Genomic DNA, 15,610 nt, shown 5'->3' with positions numbered 1-15,610 from the left:
AGAGTTAAATGAGATTAAAAAATTACCAAGACATTTTATACTTTGCATATTTGATGTAGGACATGTTTACCTATAGCTATGGCCTCTTCCTTCTCATCAAACTCCCTTGAAGCTGGCCATTTTGGAATAATAATCCGACGTCGATGTTTTGATTTTTTCTCAGAAGGATCACTTCCTTCTCCTTCACCCTCAAAAGTTGATTCTTCCAAATCCATTTCTCTTTCACCATCAGAAGCTGATTCTTCCAATTCGTCCCAATTGTAATTGGGCATAACTTCACACTCAGCATGATTGGATGGAGGAGACCGCCTCCTTTGAAATGCATTTTCACTCACATGCACCTGACTAGAAGCAAGCTTCCCGACTCTCTTCTTCCCTTCCATGGTGTCTGGTGGTGTAGGAGCTCGTGTCATCACGGGTTTTGTTGCTCCCATGGGTGCAGAAAATACACTTTTCTCTAAATGTGGCTTGACATAAGGCTGTTGGGTAGCTTTGAGAGGTTGTTGGGTGGCTTTGAGAGGCTGCTGGGAAGCTTTCTGAGGCTGCTGGGAAGCTTTGTGTTGGTCCAAAGAGGGTTGCAGAGTAGCTTTGAGAGGCTGGAAAGGGTGTGGATTCGTCGTTGTTGCTTTCTGTGCTTCTCTTTCAATCAGGTTCGGAAACAAAGGTCCCCTTGACCATCTGCTTTGTGCCACTTTTGTTTGTGATTGTGATGCTCCTGTAAGAGTGGACGACATTGATCGTTGTGAGGGGTTAAAGGATGGTTTTGACGGAGTAAAGGGTGGTTTTGATGATGTCTTAAGTTGTGGCTTTGATGGCATGGTAGTAGACTGTGGCATGGATAATTGTCGTGCAACCATGGAAGGTGATGATGTAGATGATGTGGGTTTTTTAGCAGTTGTTGGTTGCTTGATAGGTTGTGATATGGTCCCAAACGACCGTGACATTCCAAGTGTTGGAGGGCTGAACGGTCCCCAGTTTTGGCTGGATGGATCAGAAGATTTGGGTGACTTTGATACAGAGCCCTCATCAGTAGCTAAAAGGGATCGTTTACTCCTGTAACTCATATTTTAGTTCCTGTTCAACAAGTAAAAAACACAATTAGTGATAAAACAAACTCAATTGTTGTAAGAATGTAACACTAAATAGGATATAGGTGTTCACTCATAATGAAAATCAGTTTAAGATTTTCAAATACACAAGATTATAATGAGCAGAAATTAGTTCAGAGTTAGGTAAACTTAAGTCATCAAACGATACATTCAGATCAAATAAAGCATATTGAGAGTGCAAAGTCAGTTTCGTATAACTGATGTATAGTCAAGTTTATGCTAATAACTTCATTCTCAGCATAATTTCAATGCACTTGAGCATAAACAATTATTTTCTACAATAAAACAAAAATCAAATGGAAGGGAGAAATGTTTCATGATTTTGTAAATGACAAAAACAGGAACGAAAAATTGTTGTACTGAAAGATCTTTCAGTCTGAAGCAAATATGGGTTCAATAGAAATAAGTTGAACAGGCAGCTCATGGACAAGATAGATATTCATGCATGTTTTCTCTTCCAATTTCCAGAGTGTACATAGGTGGATGCATATTTACAAGGCCAAATCTGGTTATGTTTCTCACAGAGAGCAATGGATTCCACAATAAAACGCTGAACACTTGTTAATTCAAAATGGGTAGAGGAATATTTATCTGGTGCAGCAAGAACTTCTGCAACACATTTACTAATCAAAGAAGCAACAAACAGGTAACAACAACATAGACTTCCATCCCAAACATTCACGAGGTGCAGCCCTCAGAATAAAAAGTCATCCATCTTTTGTACATCAATTCAATATTCAGTCACTCAATATTACGTTTTTGGCAAAATTAAGCTGATTGTCTTTTGTATTATATTTATGCTCTGGCAAGCCAAAAATTACAAGAAACTACAGTATGCTACTCGTAAAATATTGCATAACACGCTCTAAGACTTATTGAGTTCAAAATTCAATAATTCGCAAATATCAAACAGAGACCATATGCATCACGCTCAAAGCACAACTGAAATCAATATTTGATAATGCAGAAAATTCATCACAGAATCATCAATCCGGTGTCAACTCCTACATCCAAAAACACTAATCATATTGTATAACAATTCCAACAACACACCAAATATAAAATTCAGATTAGAGTGCCGAAACGGATGCACGGCAAGAAACCAACACAAAAGCTAAACAACAACAACAAATGTAAAAGCCTGCATCCAACAGACATGCAAAACAGGATAGAATACAGCTATAGAGTCTGCTGCCAAATACAGCTTGTAATCAAAACAAGAAGCAACCAAAAAGACAAAAATGAAAATAATCTTCACGGTAACGGCGCCAATGTTGAAAGAAAACATAGATCGTAATTACTATATGATAAATAAAAGAAAATAAGTCATTAGATGGAATCAATACAATACAAATACAAAACAAAATCAAAAGGGTTCATTTGAAAAAAAAGCTATATGATCAATCGGCTCCACCCTCTTCCTCTACCGGTAAAGAATCACCTAAATCAAACAAGTCTCTAGGCTTATTCTTAACAACATGCCACCACCCTTTATGTATCTCATCTTCTATGTAAAAAACTTGTTTTGCTTGAGATGAGAATACAAATGGATCATCTTGCAATAATCGTCCGCTATGCATCAATTTAGAAAAATTGACACATACTCCTCCATTTGGATAGGCTCTTACACCCCTATAAATGTCTACCCAATCACAACGAAACAATACAACTTTATAATCTCCATAGTAATTTAATTCATAAATATATATCACTTTTCCATAGTACGCCTCTCCATCCGCTTCAACCATAATTCCAGAATTTTGTGTCAAAAGACGACAATTGCGATCCGTGGAAAGGAACTTATAACCATTGATCATGAATCCTTTTAATTTTCTACCATAATAATTCAAACCACCCGCCAACGCTCTTCTTAGTTTTCCATCTTCGGTGGTTACATCTATGCAATGTACCTACGATGGTACATCATTAAATCAAAATACATTTTTTCAAACAAAGAATTATTTGTTCACATTAAAAGAACTTAAGTAACCTTATTTTGCAGCCACCCTCCAAATTCATTGATGATCCAATTACTTTCATCACTCTCCGTGACGGAATTTTGTAAGTTCATTTGACGCTTCTCCATTAAAAATTCACTTCATAGAAGAAGAAAAAACTTAGAGTGGTCTTTAACAATTGATAATTCAAAAGAAAACAAACATAATAATTACTCTAATTCCCCTTTAATCTCATCACAGTGAAGTAAAACGTAGCGATGAGCTTGCTTTAAGGTTTTGTCATCAAGGCGAACGCTAACCTCCTTCCCAATAACTCGACCACCAGAATTAAACAAGTAATCATTGGGATTTGGAATGTCACCATCCATCCTTTTAGGTATGTTGAAGATAGTCTTAACACCTTGAAGATATCTCGAACAAAACCTAATTGTCTCCTCTAAAAGGAAGCCTTCAGCAATAGATCCTTCAGGTTGGGCTTTATTGGTTACATGTGATTTCAAATGGGACAAGTACCTTTTAAATAAAACATTTATACTTAAATTATAATAAAAAAGTATTTAATGAAATAATATAACTCAGACATATAAGAGATTAACCTTTCAATGGGATACATCCATCTGTATTGCACTGGTCCACCAAGTTTAACCTCCTCCACTAAGTGAATCAACAAATGGACCATGATTGTGAAAAATGAAGGCAGAAACTCCTTTTCCAACTCACAAAGACTTAAAATAATTCCATCTTGAAGACCATCTAAATCATCTAGATCAATACTGGTGGAGCACAACTTCTTGAAAAACGAAGATAATCTAGCCAACAAGTCAATCACCTTTGTAGCATTAGAAGCTCTTAAGGCGACGGGGAGGATATCTTGCATTAGAACATGGTTGTCATGACTCTTGAGGTTAATCAACTTCCTTTGCTTCATATTCACACAACTAGAAAGGTTGGATCCATATCCATCCGGAACTTTAAGTTTTTGCAAAACATTTAAGAACCTCTCTTTCTCCTCCGTAGACATAGAATAAGAAGCCGGAGGCATGTATTCGCTTCCATTATGATTGGTCTCAAGCCAAAGGTGAGGCTTTATCCTCCAATGTTTAAGGGCTACTCGATCATCCCTACTATCTCTACTCTTATCATTACCTAGAAGAGTTCCCAAAATATTCTCAGACACATTTTTCTCAATGTGCATAACGTCTAAATTATGCCTTAGAAGATTATGCTCCCAATACACCAAATCATAAAATATGCTTCTTTTTGTACCATAAGCATTTTCATCTTGGACATCATTGTTATTATTGTTATCATTATGACCTCTTTGTCTACCTCTTTTTTTTGTGGTGCCTTCGAATTTCCATAAACATACTCGACCTTTTCTTGTTCCCTCAATATATCAGTCCCGCTAGGACGAGATGGAGCTTCACCCCACTCGTTAGTTCCGAACTTCTCACAAAACATGAAACCCTGAGATCGATATGGGTGATCTGCGGGTAACCATTTTCTATACATACAATAACATATCTTGCTCCCAAATCTATCAGAAGGCGTGAAATCTATGCATACTGGACATGCATTATAACCTCTTGTGCTCAAACCAGAGAGCATTGAATAGGCAGGAAAGTCATTAATAGTCCAAAGCAAAGCCGCTCGCAAATTAAATCTCTCTCTACCAAAAGCATCAAAAGCTTCAACCCCCGTCCACAACAATTTCAATTCATGCACTAACGGTTGCAGATACACGTCAATATCAATTCCGGGACTTGTTTTTCCGGGAATAAGTGTGGATAAAATTAAAGAAGATGGTTTCATACATAACCATGGTGGAAGGTTATAAGGAATCAACATCACCGGCCACGTACTATAAGAGGTGTTCATTAAACGATAAGGATTAAACCCATCACTCGCAAGACCTAATCGAACACTGCGAGGGTCTAATGCAAAATCGCTATGACGCTCATCAAATGCTTTCCAAGATAAGGCATCCGATGGATGCCTCAAAATCTTCTTATCATGTTCACCCAATCTCTCTGTATCATGCCATCTCATTTCTTCCGCTGTTTCTGATGACATGTAGATTCTTTTTAGCCTCGGGATAAGAGGAAAATATCGCATTACCTTAGCTCGCACACTTCTCTTCAATGTATTTGTATCTTCTTCACTTACATCGCCACTCATACCCTTAGTTCTCTTCCTCCTTGATGTACCACAAACACGACACTTGTCTTTCTCTAAAAATTGCCCCCAATACAACATACAATTATTCGGACAAGCATCAATCTTTTCATACCCAAGTCCCAATTCTTTTATCATTTTCTTACTGTAATAATAAGACGAGGGAAAATCAAGTATTTGAGGAAATGCATCTAAAATTAGCTTTAACAGCATATTAAAAGATTCAATAGACCAATGATTCATACACTTCAAGTGAAACAAGTGTAAAAGAAAAGATAACTTTGAAAAATTGATACACCCCTCGTATAATCTCTCCTCAGAAGCTTCAAGTAACTTCTTATATGTCGCATCTTCTTCTATTGTAGAATCATCATATTTAACATCTGTTTCATATGTCACTGGTTCCTCAATCCATTCATCATCCTCTTGTGCTTCAAAAGTTTGGCAATTGGGAGACATATTAACACTAAAAGCTGATCTTAATAGTCCCCACATATTATCTCGACCAATAAACACACTTTGATTACCGGGAAATCCTTCACTAGTACTCCCTCCATCACTCTCAAACATACGCTGAACCATATCCCCTTTCCCATGAAAGATCCAATTCTTATAAGACTTATAAAACCCTTTAAACAAAATATGTCTCTCTACTTCATTTATCGGAAACCATTTATCCACCTTACAGTTCTTACATGGGCATCTAATTTTCCCTAGGACTAGATCTTGCTTGGCAAACTCAATGAATTGCATACATCCATCGATATATTTAGGGTGGCCAATGGGCAGATCGATCCAACTTGTATCCATATCTATATGAAATAAATTTAGTAATAAGATAAATAAGTAATAATATACTTCATGTAATAGGAAATATTTTATAAGTACTTACTAGAACGTTATGATCTTTCTTAGAACCTTCATATAGCATATAATTCAAATATGAAATAGTTAAAAATATAATTACATAGGAGATTAATTAAGTGAAATATTAAAATTAAATGACCTCCATACGGAAGTATAGGTATTAATAATATAACTTTATGTTGTCACACTTTGGTATCTAAGTTAATCTTATTAATAAAAACTTTTTCCTTCATTTCCATATGTTTTTTTTTCTTTTAGCACACAAGGTAAAACTTTTAGCTTCACATGAATTCAACAAGGAAAAAAAGCATACGAGTTTAGCACACACGGTAATACTTTCAAATTCCCATGAATTAAACAAGGAAAGTAAAGCATGTGAGTTACACAAATTAATGAGCACCCATGTTTCGACATAATAAACAAGAAGGTAAAAGCTAAAAGAAAATATCCAAGTCAAAAGTCGAATAACCAACTCAAATCCACCTAAATCATGTGGTCCTCACTTGCACCAGAAAACACCCCAAGGGTAATTGTTGATTACACTGATCTGCAAATACAAGTAGCTAAGCTTTTCCAAATTTACCGTTCTTAAATTATGTTTTACTTCCTTTTTTGTGAAATTTGATTCGTAGCAGCTTATTATGAAACTAACCCCAATTGAATATGCTTGACAGTTTCAGGATTAACACTGAAGTGACTGACCTAAATAAACGAAAATTTACTACGAGTACTTTGTAAACGAACTAGCAGGTGGGTATAAAGGAAGTATATATTTCTAAGCACCTTAGGTATTTCTCATATTATAAATAAAATGAATGCATACTTAGCACCAGCAAGCAAGTAATAAGCAGTAATAACATCAGCAAGCAAGCAGTAACATCACCATCATCAAAAAACCAAAGCGAAGAAACATCAACAAGCAGTAGCAGTAGTAGTTTAATATCACCATCAAGCAATAGAAGTTACCAACAAGTAGTACATCACATTAACTGAAACTTAGCTCAAAAAAATTAGAAGAGAAAGAGTTATGCACCTGTGAGAAGAGAATAATGAGCTTGGTCCACTAGTCCTTACAATCCTTCTGTTGAGCTACACAAACAAAAAAAAGGTTTAATACATTACAGTTAGAAATATTTACAACTTTTACATCAACATACCAAACAAATCCTAAAGCAACCTAAGGCTAAGAAACTCATCCATTACTTATAACAGGATATATATAATACGAATTAAAACGTCCAAATAACAGTAATTACTTAGCTGAACAAGTACTACTAATTCGTATTATGATCAAGTACTACTACTTTAAGTGGAAAAGTATTATGATCAACACTAAAATTTTATATAAGAATAGAGTTTAAAGGTTATCCTGATTTTAATCAATAACTCCGCATCCCGCTTATAGGAACTGATTCTGGAGCTGTTCTGAACCAAGTGTCGAGTTCAAAGAGAAAACACTATGATGCACTTAAAACAGTCAAAGTCACACGGTACAACCAAAAGAAACCAAGAAGCACAAGTTTCACAGGTAAGATCAATAATCTGTTTCTGTAAACTGAACTTGAGTTTCTTCAAGTAGAAAATACTTCAAACAAGGAGAAAAGGCACCTAATTTCAATACTTCTGGATTATTTGCAGGTTCTGTAGCTGTCTCAGAATCAAAAAGTGGTATAAAGGTTAAGAATTTTCACCAAGGCTGTGTCGAATACTTCATTTCATTTCAACATTAAAATCGATTGGGATGAATAGCAAATACTACAGTTTTTTTTTTTTTTTTGCAAATGTTATGTGTGAAACCCTTTTATTTGTTCATTGCTTGCAGCTCTTAACATCAACTCCTCGGTCGTTTACTGGTGTAACAAAAATGCGGAATTGTCAGGGTACAACCAAAACTAACCAAGAAACACAAATGCACAGCTGTTTAAAGTGGAGCAGATCAGCAGGGAATTGATTCGAGTACAGGAAACATGCTTTTATGTATGATTTACTACCCAACTATTCACTGGTGTGATAAAGCCAGTTACATGAAACATTACAAGATTTACATATAACAAGCACATCATTGCACAGCAGATTATTGCAGTTCAAGTCTTGGCTGAGTGTTGTAGAAGCACAAATTAGTTTTGTTCTGCTAAATCATTAGTTTATCTTCAAACTTCCGTGTCTTATGTAACTATGTACTCTATACTCTATAGTGTAAGCCTTTGTTTTAGAGATACTGTCATACTTACGCGTCACCTATTGTCGGCTGTACATAATTTCATGTTTTCAACGAGTGTCAAGACATTATCAACTATTGAGAAGTGATACATTGCTAAATGCTCATACCCACCCAAAAAAAAAAAATTGAATATTATATAAAGTGGCTATCTATTTCCCCTTCTTTAACAGGAATCATTTCAGTGCATTTAATCTGAAAGAAAATTGAATATTGGGATGGAGTGCAATACAAAGTACCTAGCTTTCATAAATGCAGGTTAAGAAGGGAGGAGGGCGAAACACCAACATAACTTAAGCAGCAATTCTACTAGAATACTAGACCAACATTTGGGAAATAAAGACATGCATCTTCTTATTTCTAAGTTCATTCAAAATAAGAATAAGAGTTACCTCAGCTGAGTTTGCTGTGATAGGTCCACCAAGTAGTGTCTTTAAGTTTTAGAGAAACCACAAACTATCGAAGAAGAACTTCCTGCAAGAAGCACACTTTTATAAGATTATGGAAAAGTTCAGGCTCTAACCTGTAACTACTCAAAACTGCAAAGATATGAGAAGATAATGACACCAAAATTGATGCACAATGCATATTAACGCATTTAATATTCCAGGGTTACTATTATCTGAAGGTGCCAAGACTTTCTGGCTTTAACCAGCAAACAGATACTCCTTACAAGTTTGAAATGAAATAACTCGTAAATAAACTTCTAGAGGGAAATAGAAACTAAGAAAATACAACCAAAAAACTTCATGAAAAATGAATTCACCGTTAAAGATTTAAGGATTAGCATTTAGCAGCCAATCAGCATTCACAGAAACATAACACGTACTGTATGTGTAACTTATGAGAGACCAATCCTTCAAAAACAAAAAAAATAAATCTTTCTAGACCATATATCTTCATGTTATCTGCACATCTCTATTTACACAAAAATCTATCTTTTCATATAGAGTTATGTACTGTTGAGGCTAAGATGACATAAGTTTTAAGATCTACACAAAAAATCTCTCTTTTCATATAGACTTATGTACTGTTGAGGCTAAGATGACTTAAGTTTTAAGATCTAATGTATAACACTATAACCGCCATGATTCTCTGAAACAAGCAAAAATGACCATAATAGCAGAACATAGAATTTTCAAAAGATTCTGAGCAATGATACATCAAATGAACAAAAATGCAAACACCTCAAATGTATTTACTGAAATATTTCTCCCAAACTGCGGGAAGTAACTAGTATATTCAAACTATTCTGATATGCTTGCCTTCACCAGGAAACAGCGAAATGCACAACAACAACCAACTGAAGGTGAAATTGCAACTTGTATGTATATTCAACTAGTATATTCAACCTACTCCAGTTTATCAACTTAACCGGCGGACCCCTCTCTCTGTTCTACGGTAATTACTTAGCTGAACAAGTACTACTGATTCTTTGAAAATGACGTGACTATTAAACTTCCTTCACTTGGAAATCTGAATTAGCCACAAATCTGAACAGCTACTTTTTTTTTATTTCTTTTTTTTTAGGAATTAAAAAAAAACTCTTTTCCTTTCTCTTTACTTTCTCTAATTACCGGTGTACTTACTACTCCACTATTTATTTGGAAATTGCCAAAGTTTTCATTAAATCTCCCCCTCCCGCTTCTCCAAAAAGCTCATTAACCTCCTTTTCTCAATCACTCAAATAAGACTATCCCAATTTAATCTTTCTTCACCCACATTTATCGATTTTGTTTCTCTAAGGAAAAAAAATTGAACGCAATGCACGTAATTATTATCCTTCCCAAATTTATAATAATCCGATGGGTAAAGTTTTGGGTTTCATTTGAAAACATAATAATCACAGTATGATTGGTATTACACTTAGTTGAAACATATATAATAGTCATAGTAGTAAAATTGCTCTTATTTTTCAAATTAGGAGCCTAAATTTATAAATAGCACAGGGACACCCCATGAAGTCTAAGACGGCCCTGATTCTATGATAACACAGTTACAATTATACAGATAATTACTTTTGATGATTTTGTTAAAGCATTGAAACTTAAACAACAATTAAACAGCATATCCAACATCTCTGTTCATCTCTAGACAAAACCATAAGCAGCATAAAACACTAAGATAAAAAAGAACGTTCAAACACACAAATTTCGCAACAAACGTGTAAAAAGATAACAAAAAAAAACCTTGAAGAATTTATCGGAGTTAATTGGGCGAATTTATCTCACTCACCAAATATCTACCACGAAATGGAGGGAATTCTTTTTGCAATTTCGGCAACAAAACAAATTTTGGCAACAAAAGTTTTAAAAAAAACTAACCTGGAAGATCTAATTCTGTCAAGAATTGAGCGAAATTACCCCGTACACCAAGGAAACAGCCCCAAATCAACTACAGGATGCTCGAATTTCTCCAAAAATATCTCCAATCAGAAATAACCAGAGGAAGCAACGAATTTATTTTCTAATTTGTTGGTCGAATTATGAATTCAACTGGGATTTTCCATAAATATATAGATTGAGGAGTGAGATAAAAGTGGGTGAACTGAGAGAATTGAGGGACTTTGTTGGGCTAACGTACAGATTGAAGACAAAATCCAAGGAATTCGTTAATGGCGCTGAACGTGAGGAGTGAAGACGGGAAAATCTGATGAGGGTGGTTAGGTTTCGGAGCTAGCAAAGGTCGTCGTTGAGGAGGTTGAGAGAGACGTGGGAGGTGGAGCAGTGTAAAGCGGGATTCTGCCAAATTTTAGAGACTTCAGCGGGATATTTTGGCCAAAATACAATTGGTTTCACGGACACGTGGGTTCCTCGTGTCTTCGTTTTGCAAATATCGACGGTTTATGTCGTCGAAATTTGTTTCGACAACATAAAGCGTCGCAATTTGCAAATTCTGTATTCGCGCCCCAAAACCCATTGCGACCTTTCCACGCAACGTCGAAACTAATCCGTCTAAATATGTAATGTTTTTTTGTAGTGATATTAGATCCTCCTCAAAGGCGAGGGAGTTCTTGGCCATAGTGTGCGCCGCTTTATTACAAGATCGTCTGGCAAAATTAAAGCTACAAGCATAAAAATACTTCACATGATTGCAAATATCTATCACAACCACATGGGTTACTGTCTGCTCTTTCTATCTAACTTGTAGAAGGTTGAACAGAGTGAGGTTGTCCATTTCCACCTCCATCAAACGAAAGCCCGCCTCGTAGGCCACCTGCAGCCTAAATCTCACCGCCCACGCTTCAGCCTGTAAGACTGATATATCTTCCTTCATCCCCTTGCCTGCTAGTAGTAATATATATCCTTCATGATCCCTTACCATCACTCCTAAACCCACCATAACATCCTGCCCAGCGCCACATCAGTGTTAATTTTTGCATAGCCAGCTTGTGGAGCCTTCCAGCCTTGATCTTCTAGTGCATGATATGTTGAGCGTGCTTCACATTCAGCAGCGTGTGCCGCATTGTACGTACTCATCAAGGAGGGCCATGGTACGAGTACACAAGATGCTAGGTCGACTCGCTTCTTGCAAAAAACCCACAGATTATGCGCATTTCATATTTTCCAAATGATTAACATAACCAACTCCCACGAACGCTCAATGGTGCATCTCTTCCCAAATTCTTCAACCCACTCCACCAAACCATACTACCGTTCCTTCAGCTATAACTGCACTGGTGATATGCGCCATAAAACTTGCGCATCCTTACAAAGGAGGGTCATATGAACCACTATTTCAGGTGCTTCTCCACACCTTGGGCACCTTCTATCAACATTAAGCCCCTTACTGGCCAACACATCCATCGTGGGTAGCCCCTTACTCATAGCTATCCATATCAAAAAAAATTACCTTTTGAGGTACGTGTGCTCGCTTTGGAATGCCCCTGCACAGACGAACACACAACTTCTATTCTCCTCTAGAGTTCATAATGGTGCGCACTCCGGAATGTAAACTCCCCTTTTTTGGTGAGAGGCCAAGAGAGGAAGTCTTCTTGGTCTCTCAAGGCAACATATGTAGAGTTGATTGCTTTTGTTTCAGCCTCCGTTTGGTGAGTTGTTAGAACCTGCATATCCCATTCACACCCGTTCTCAGACCTCCACTCCTCAACAAGACTCCCTGCCTTCTTACTGCTCAGGGGTGGTGATACCAAGCGTCCACAAAGAGTTCCCAAGTCCCACTCATTATTCCAGAATCTTGTTGTGCGCCCATTACCAATCACCCACCTTGCCCTTCCTTCAACCAAGTCCCTGGCAGACATAATGGACCTCCTATGTGTAACTTGCATTAGGGGGTATTTTTGCGTCCCACAAAGATGATCGTGGGAAGTACATGCATTTCAGAATTAAATGCAAATGAGTCAGGTGTAGTGATGAGTCTCCAAAATGATTTGGCCAGCAGTGCCTTGTTGAATAATCGCCAAGTCTCTCATGCCTAGTCCACCATCATCCTTCGACTTACACTGTTTTCCCAAGCCAATGAGGGAAAGCTTTCTCTCATAACCCTTTTGCCCACACCAAAAGTTCCTACATAAAGAATTCATACTATCAAGTACCCCTTTCGGAAGCTTGAAACATTGCATAGCAAAAGTGGGTATCGCCTGAGCTATGGACTTCAAAAGCACCTCCTTTCCGACTCTCAATAAACATCTCCCTTTCCATCCCTTTATCTTCCTCCACAATCGATCATGAATAACCTGGAAAACAGTTTTCTTGGATCTCCCAATGTACGTTGGGAGCCCTAGATATTTCTCGCGCTCATTAACGACCATAAAATTTAACTTCAACTGAAGCATATTCTGCGTATTAGCGCTAATGTTATGGCTGAAAGACACTTATAATTTTTCCCGATTGATTTTTTACCCCAAGTCTGCTTCGTAAGATGCCAGAATGTCTTTTAAGTTTGTACAACATCAACATGATTTCTTACTAATTATGCTTTATTGTATTGGGGCAATGCTTAATTAGAATACTGATTACTGATTACTCTTCCTTATATCATTAGAATACTGACGTTGACAATAATAATTTTTATTGTAAAATACAATAATTAGACTTTTCACAAAACATACTAATTACGACTTCTCAAATAAGGAACACAATCTAATCAACTAGTAAGGGTGCGTTCTGTTCACATTAAAAAAATTAAGTTTCAGTTCCAATAAGTTCCAATAAGTTTAGATAAGTTCAGATAAGTTCCAATAAGATTCAATAACAATAATAATAATAATAATAATAATAATAATAATAATAATAATAATAATAATAATAATAAATAATAATAATAATAATAATAATATTAATAATAAATAATAAAAATAATAATAATAAATAAATAATAACAATAATAATAATAAATAATAATAATAAATAATAATAATAATAATAATAAAAATAAAAATAATAAAAATAATAATTAAATTATTATTCTTATATTATTATTCTTCTTCTTCTTAATATTATTATTATTCTTATTATTATATTACTATTATGATTATAAATAACCCGACACGATATTAACCCGAACCGATAAGAACCCAAATTCGGCGAAAATTGACCCATTACATTCAAACCCGATTTACCCGATCTGACATGAAGATGACCAATATAATTCTCAAATTCGTTTAAACCCAACCACTTTTCAACGCGTTTCCGTTTAAACCCGTACCCGTTAATACCCGAAATCGTTTCAACCCATTCCCTTTTAATCCAGGATCTGTTAAAACCCGAACCCGTTTCAAGTTTTCAACCCATAATCCTAAACCCGTTAAAATCCGAACCCGTTTTAACCCGTACCCATTAAAACCCGAACACGTTAAAATCTGAACCCGTTTCAACCCGTACCCGTAAAAGTCTGAAAATGTTATTTATATATATATATATATATATATATATATATATATATATATATATATATATATATATATATATATATTAGTAATTAATTATTATTATTAATTATTTTTTATTATTTATTATTTTATTATTATTATTATTTATTATTTATTTTTACTTTTTTATTATTATTATTTATTTTATTTATTTTAATAATTTTTTTATTGTTATTAATAAAAATCATTATTATTATTTTTATTTATTTTAATTATTATATTTTATTTATTATTATTATCATAATAATAATAATAATAATTATTATTATTTTAATTTGTTAATGTTTATTATTATTATTGTTATTATTATTTTTATTATTATTATTATTATTATTATTATTATTATTATTATTATTATTATTACTACTACTACTACTACTACTACTACTACTACTACTACTACTACTACTACTACTACTACTATTAAATGTTCCAATAAGTACAGATAAGTTCAGATAAGTTTCAATAAGTTCAGATAAGTTCAGATCAGATAAGTTCAGATCAGATAAGTTCAGATAAGTTGAGATAAATTCAGAAAAGTTCAGATAAGTTCAGATCAAATAAGTTGAACAGAACTCACCCTAAATACAAAATCTAATCAGCTTGTATAAAAACTCGACTTCTCAATCTCTCCTTATTGTCTGGACACGCAAATTTTTGGCTGTATTCGGGTACAGCCAGAGTTGTTTGTACCCCCATTCAAAACGACGTCGTTTTATGTTGTTTAAGATGAACATTAATATACTGGTATGAAAATTAACATTTACTATTTCGGAAATGAACATTTATTTATTTATTTGGAAATGAACATTTACTATTTCAGAAATGAACATTTATTTATTTATTTGTAAATGAACATTTATCTACTCATTTGAATATGAACGTTTATCTAATTATTTGACAATCCTCATTTATTCAAGCGATTTAGAAATGCATTTATCTACTGATTGTGAAATGATTATTTACTAATTTTAAAATGAACTTAGTTATTGCATTACGATTTTATTAATTGAACATATCTCGAAATAAAATCCTTATATAACACCGTTGGATTTTGAATTTGTCCGATTGTTGGTTCTACACATTGATGCTTCTGAATTTGTTCATCTTAGTCATTAACTCAGGAAGATTGGCATTATTTCATTTCTGGACAATTAGGCTACATTTATGTGTAGTGGTGATTAAGATTAATGTGTAGAAACTTTGTGTTTTGGTTCATAAGTTTATGTGTTTTGCACCTTCTCTACATTGATCAAAAAAAATTGTAATGGTCTAAAGCTTGGATCAGTCGGCAAGCTAAACAACTTCTAAGAGAAGAGGCTTGCAGATTATCTACATTTTTCTTGTGAACAACCAACTCTATTCTTCTATAGGATGAAATACTACAAAAGGA

At 34.8% G+C, this 15,610-nt stretch overlaps 2 protein-coding genes across 2 annotated transcripts; both read right to left on the bottom strand.

Annotated features, from left to right (window-relative positions):
- Positions 1-2,509: 2,509 nt before the first annotated feature.
- LOC110805233 (uncharacterized) lies at positions 2,510-6,052 on the bottom strand. The gene is made up of 5 exons (XM_056841555.1): positions 4,303-6,052; positions 3,664-4,213; positions 3,281-3,580; positions 3,100-3,205; positions 2,510-3,019 (listed from the first exon to the last, which is right to left on the bottom strand). Exons 1-5 carry the CDS (start codon positions 6,050-6,052, stop codon positions 2,510-2,512), a joined length of 3,216 nt encoding a protein of 1,071 aa, XP_056697533.1.
- Positions 6,053-12,687: 6,635 nt separating this feature from the next.
- LOC110805234 (uncharacterized) lies at positions 12,688-13,122 on the bottom strand. Its single transcript, XM_022010838.1, has one exon. The coding sequence runs from the start codon at positions 13,120-13,122 to the stop codon at positions 12,688-12,690; it is 435 nt and encodes a 144-aa protein (XP_021866530.1).
- Between the last annotated feature and the right edge of the window lie 2,488 nt (positions 13,123-15,610).

This window comes from Spinacia oleracea, chromosome 4, assembly GCF_020520425.1.
Source record: "Spinacia oleracea cultivar Varoflay chromosome 4, BTI_SOV_V1, whole genome shotgun sequence".
NCBI classification, from domain to species: domain Eukaryota; kingdom Viridiplantae; phylum Streptophyta; class Magnoliopsida; order Caryophyllales; family Amaranthaceae; genus Spinacia; species Spinacia oleracea.
Note: the sequence above shows the minus strand (reverse complement) of the source record. Positions and strands in the feature narration are given on the sequence as shown.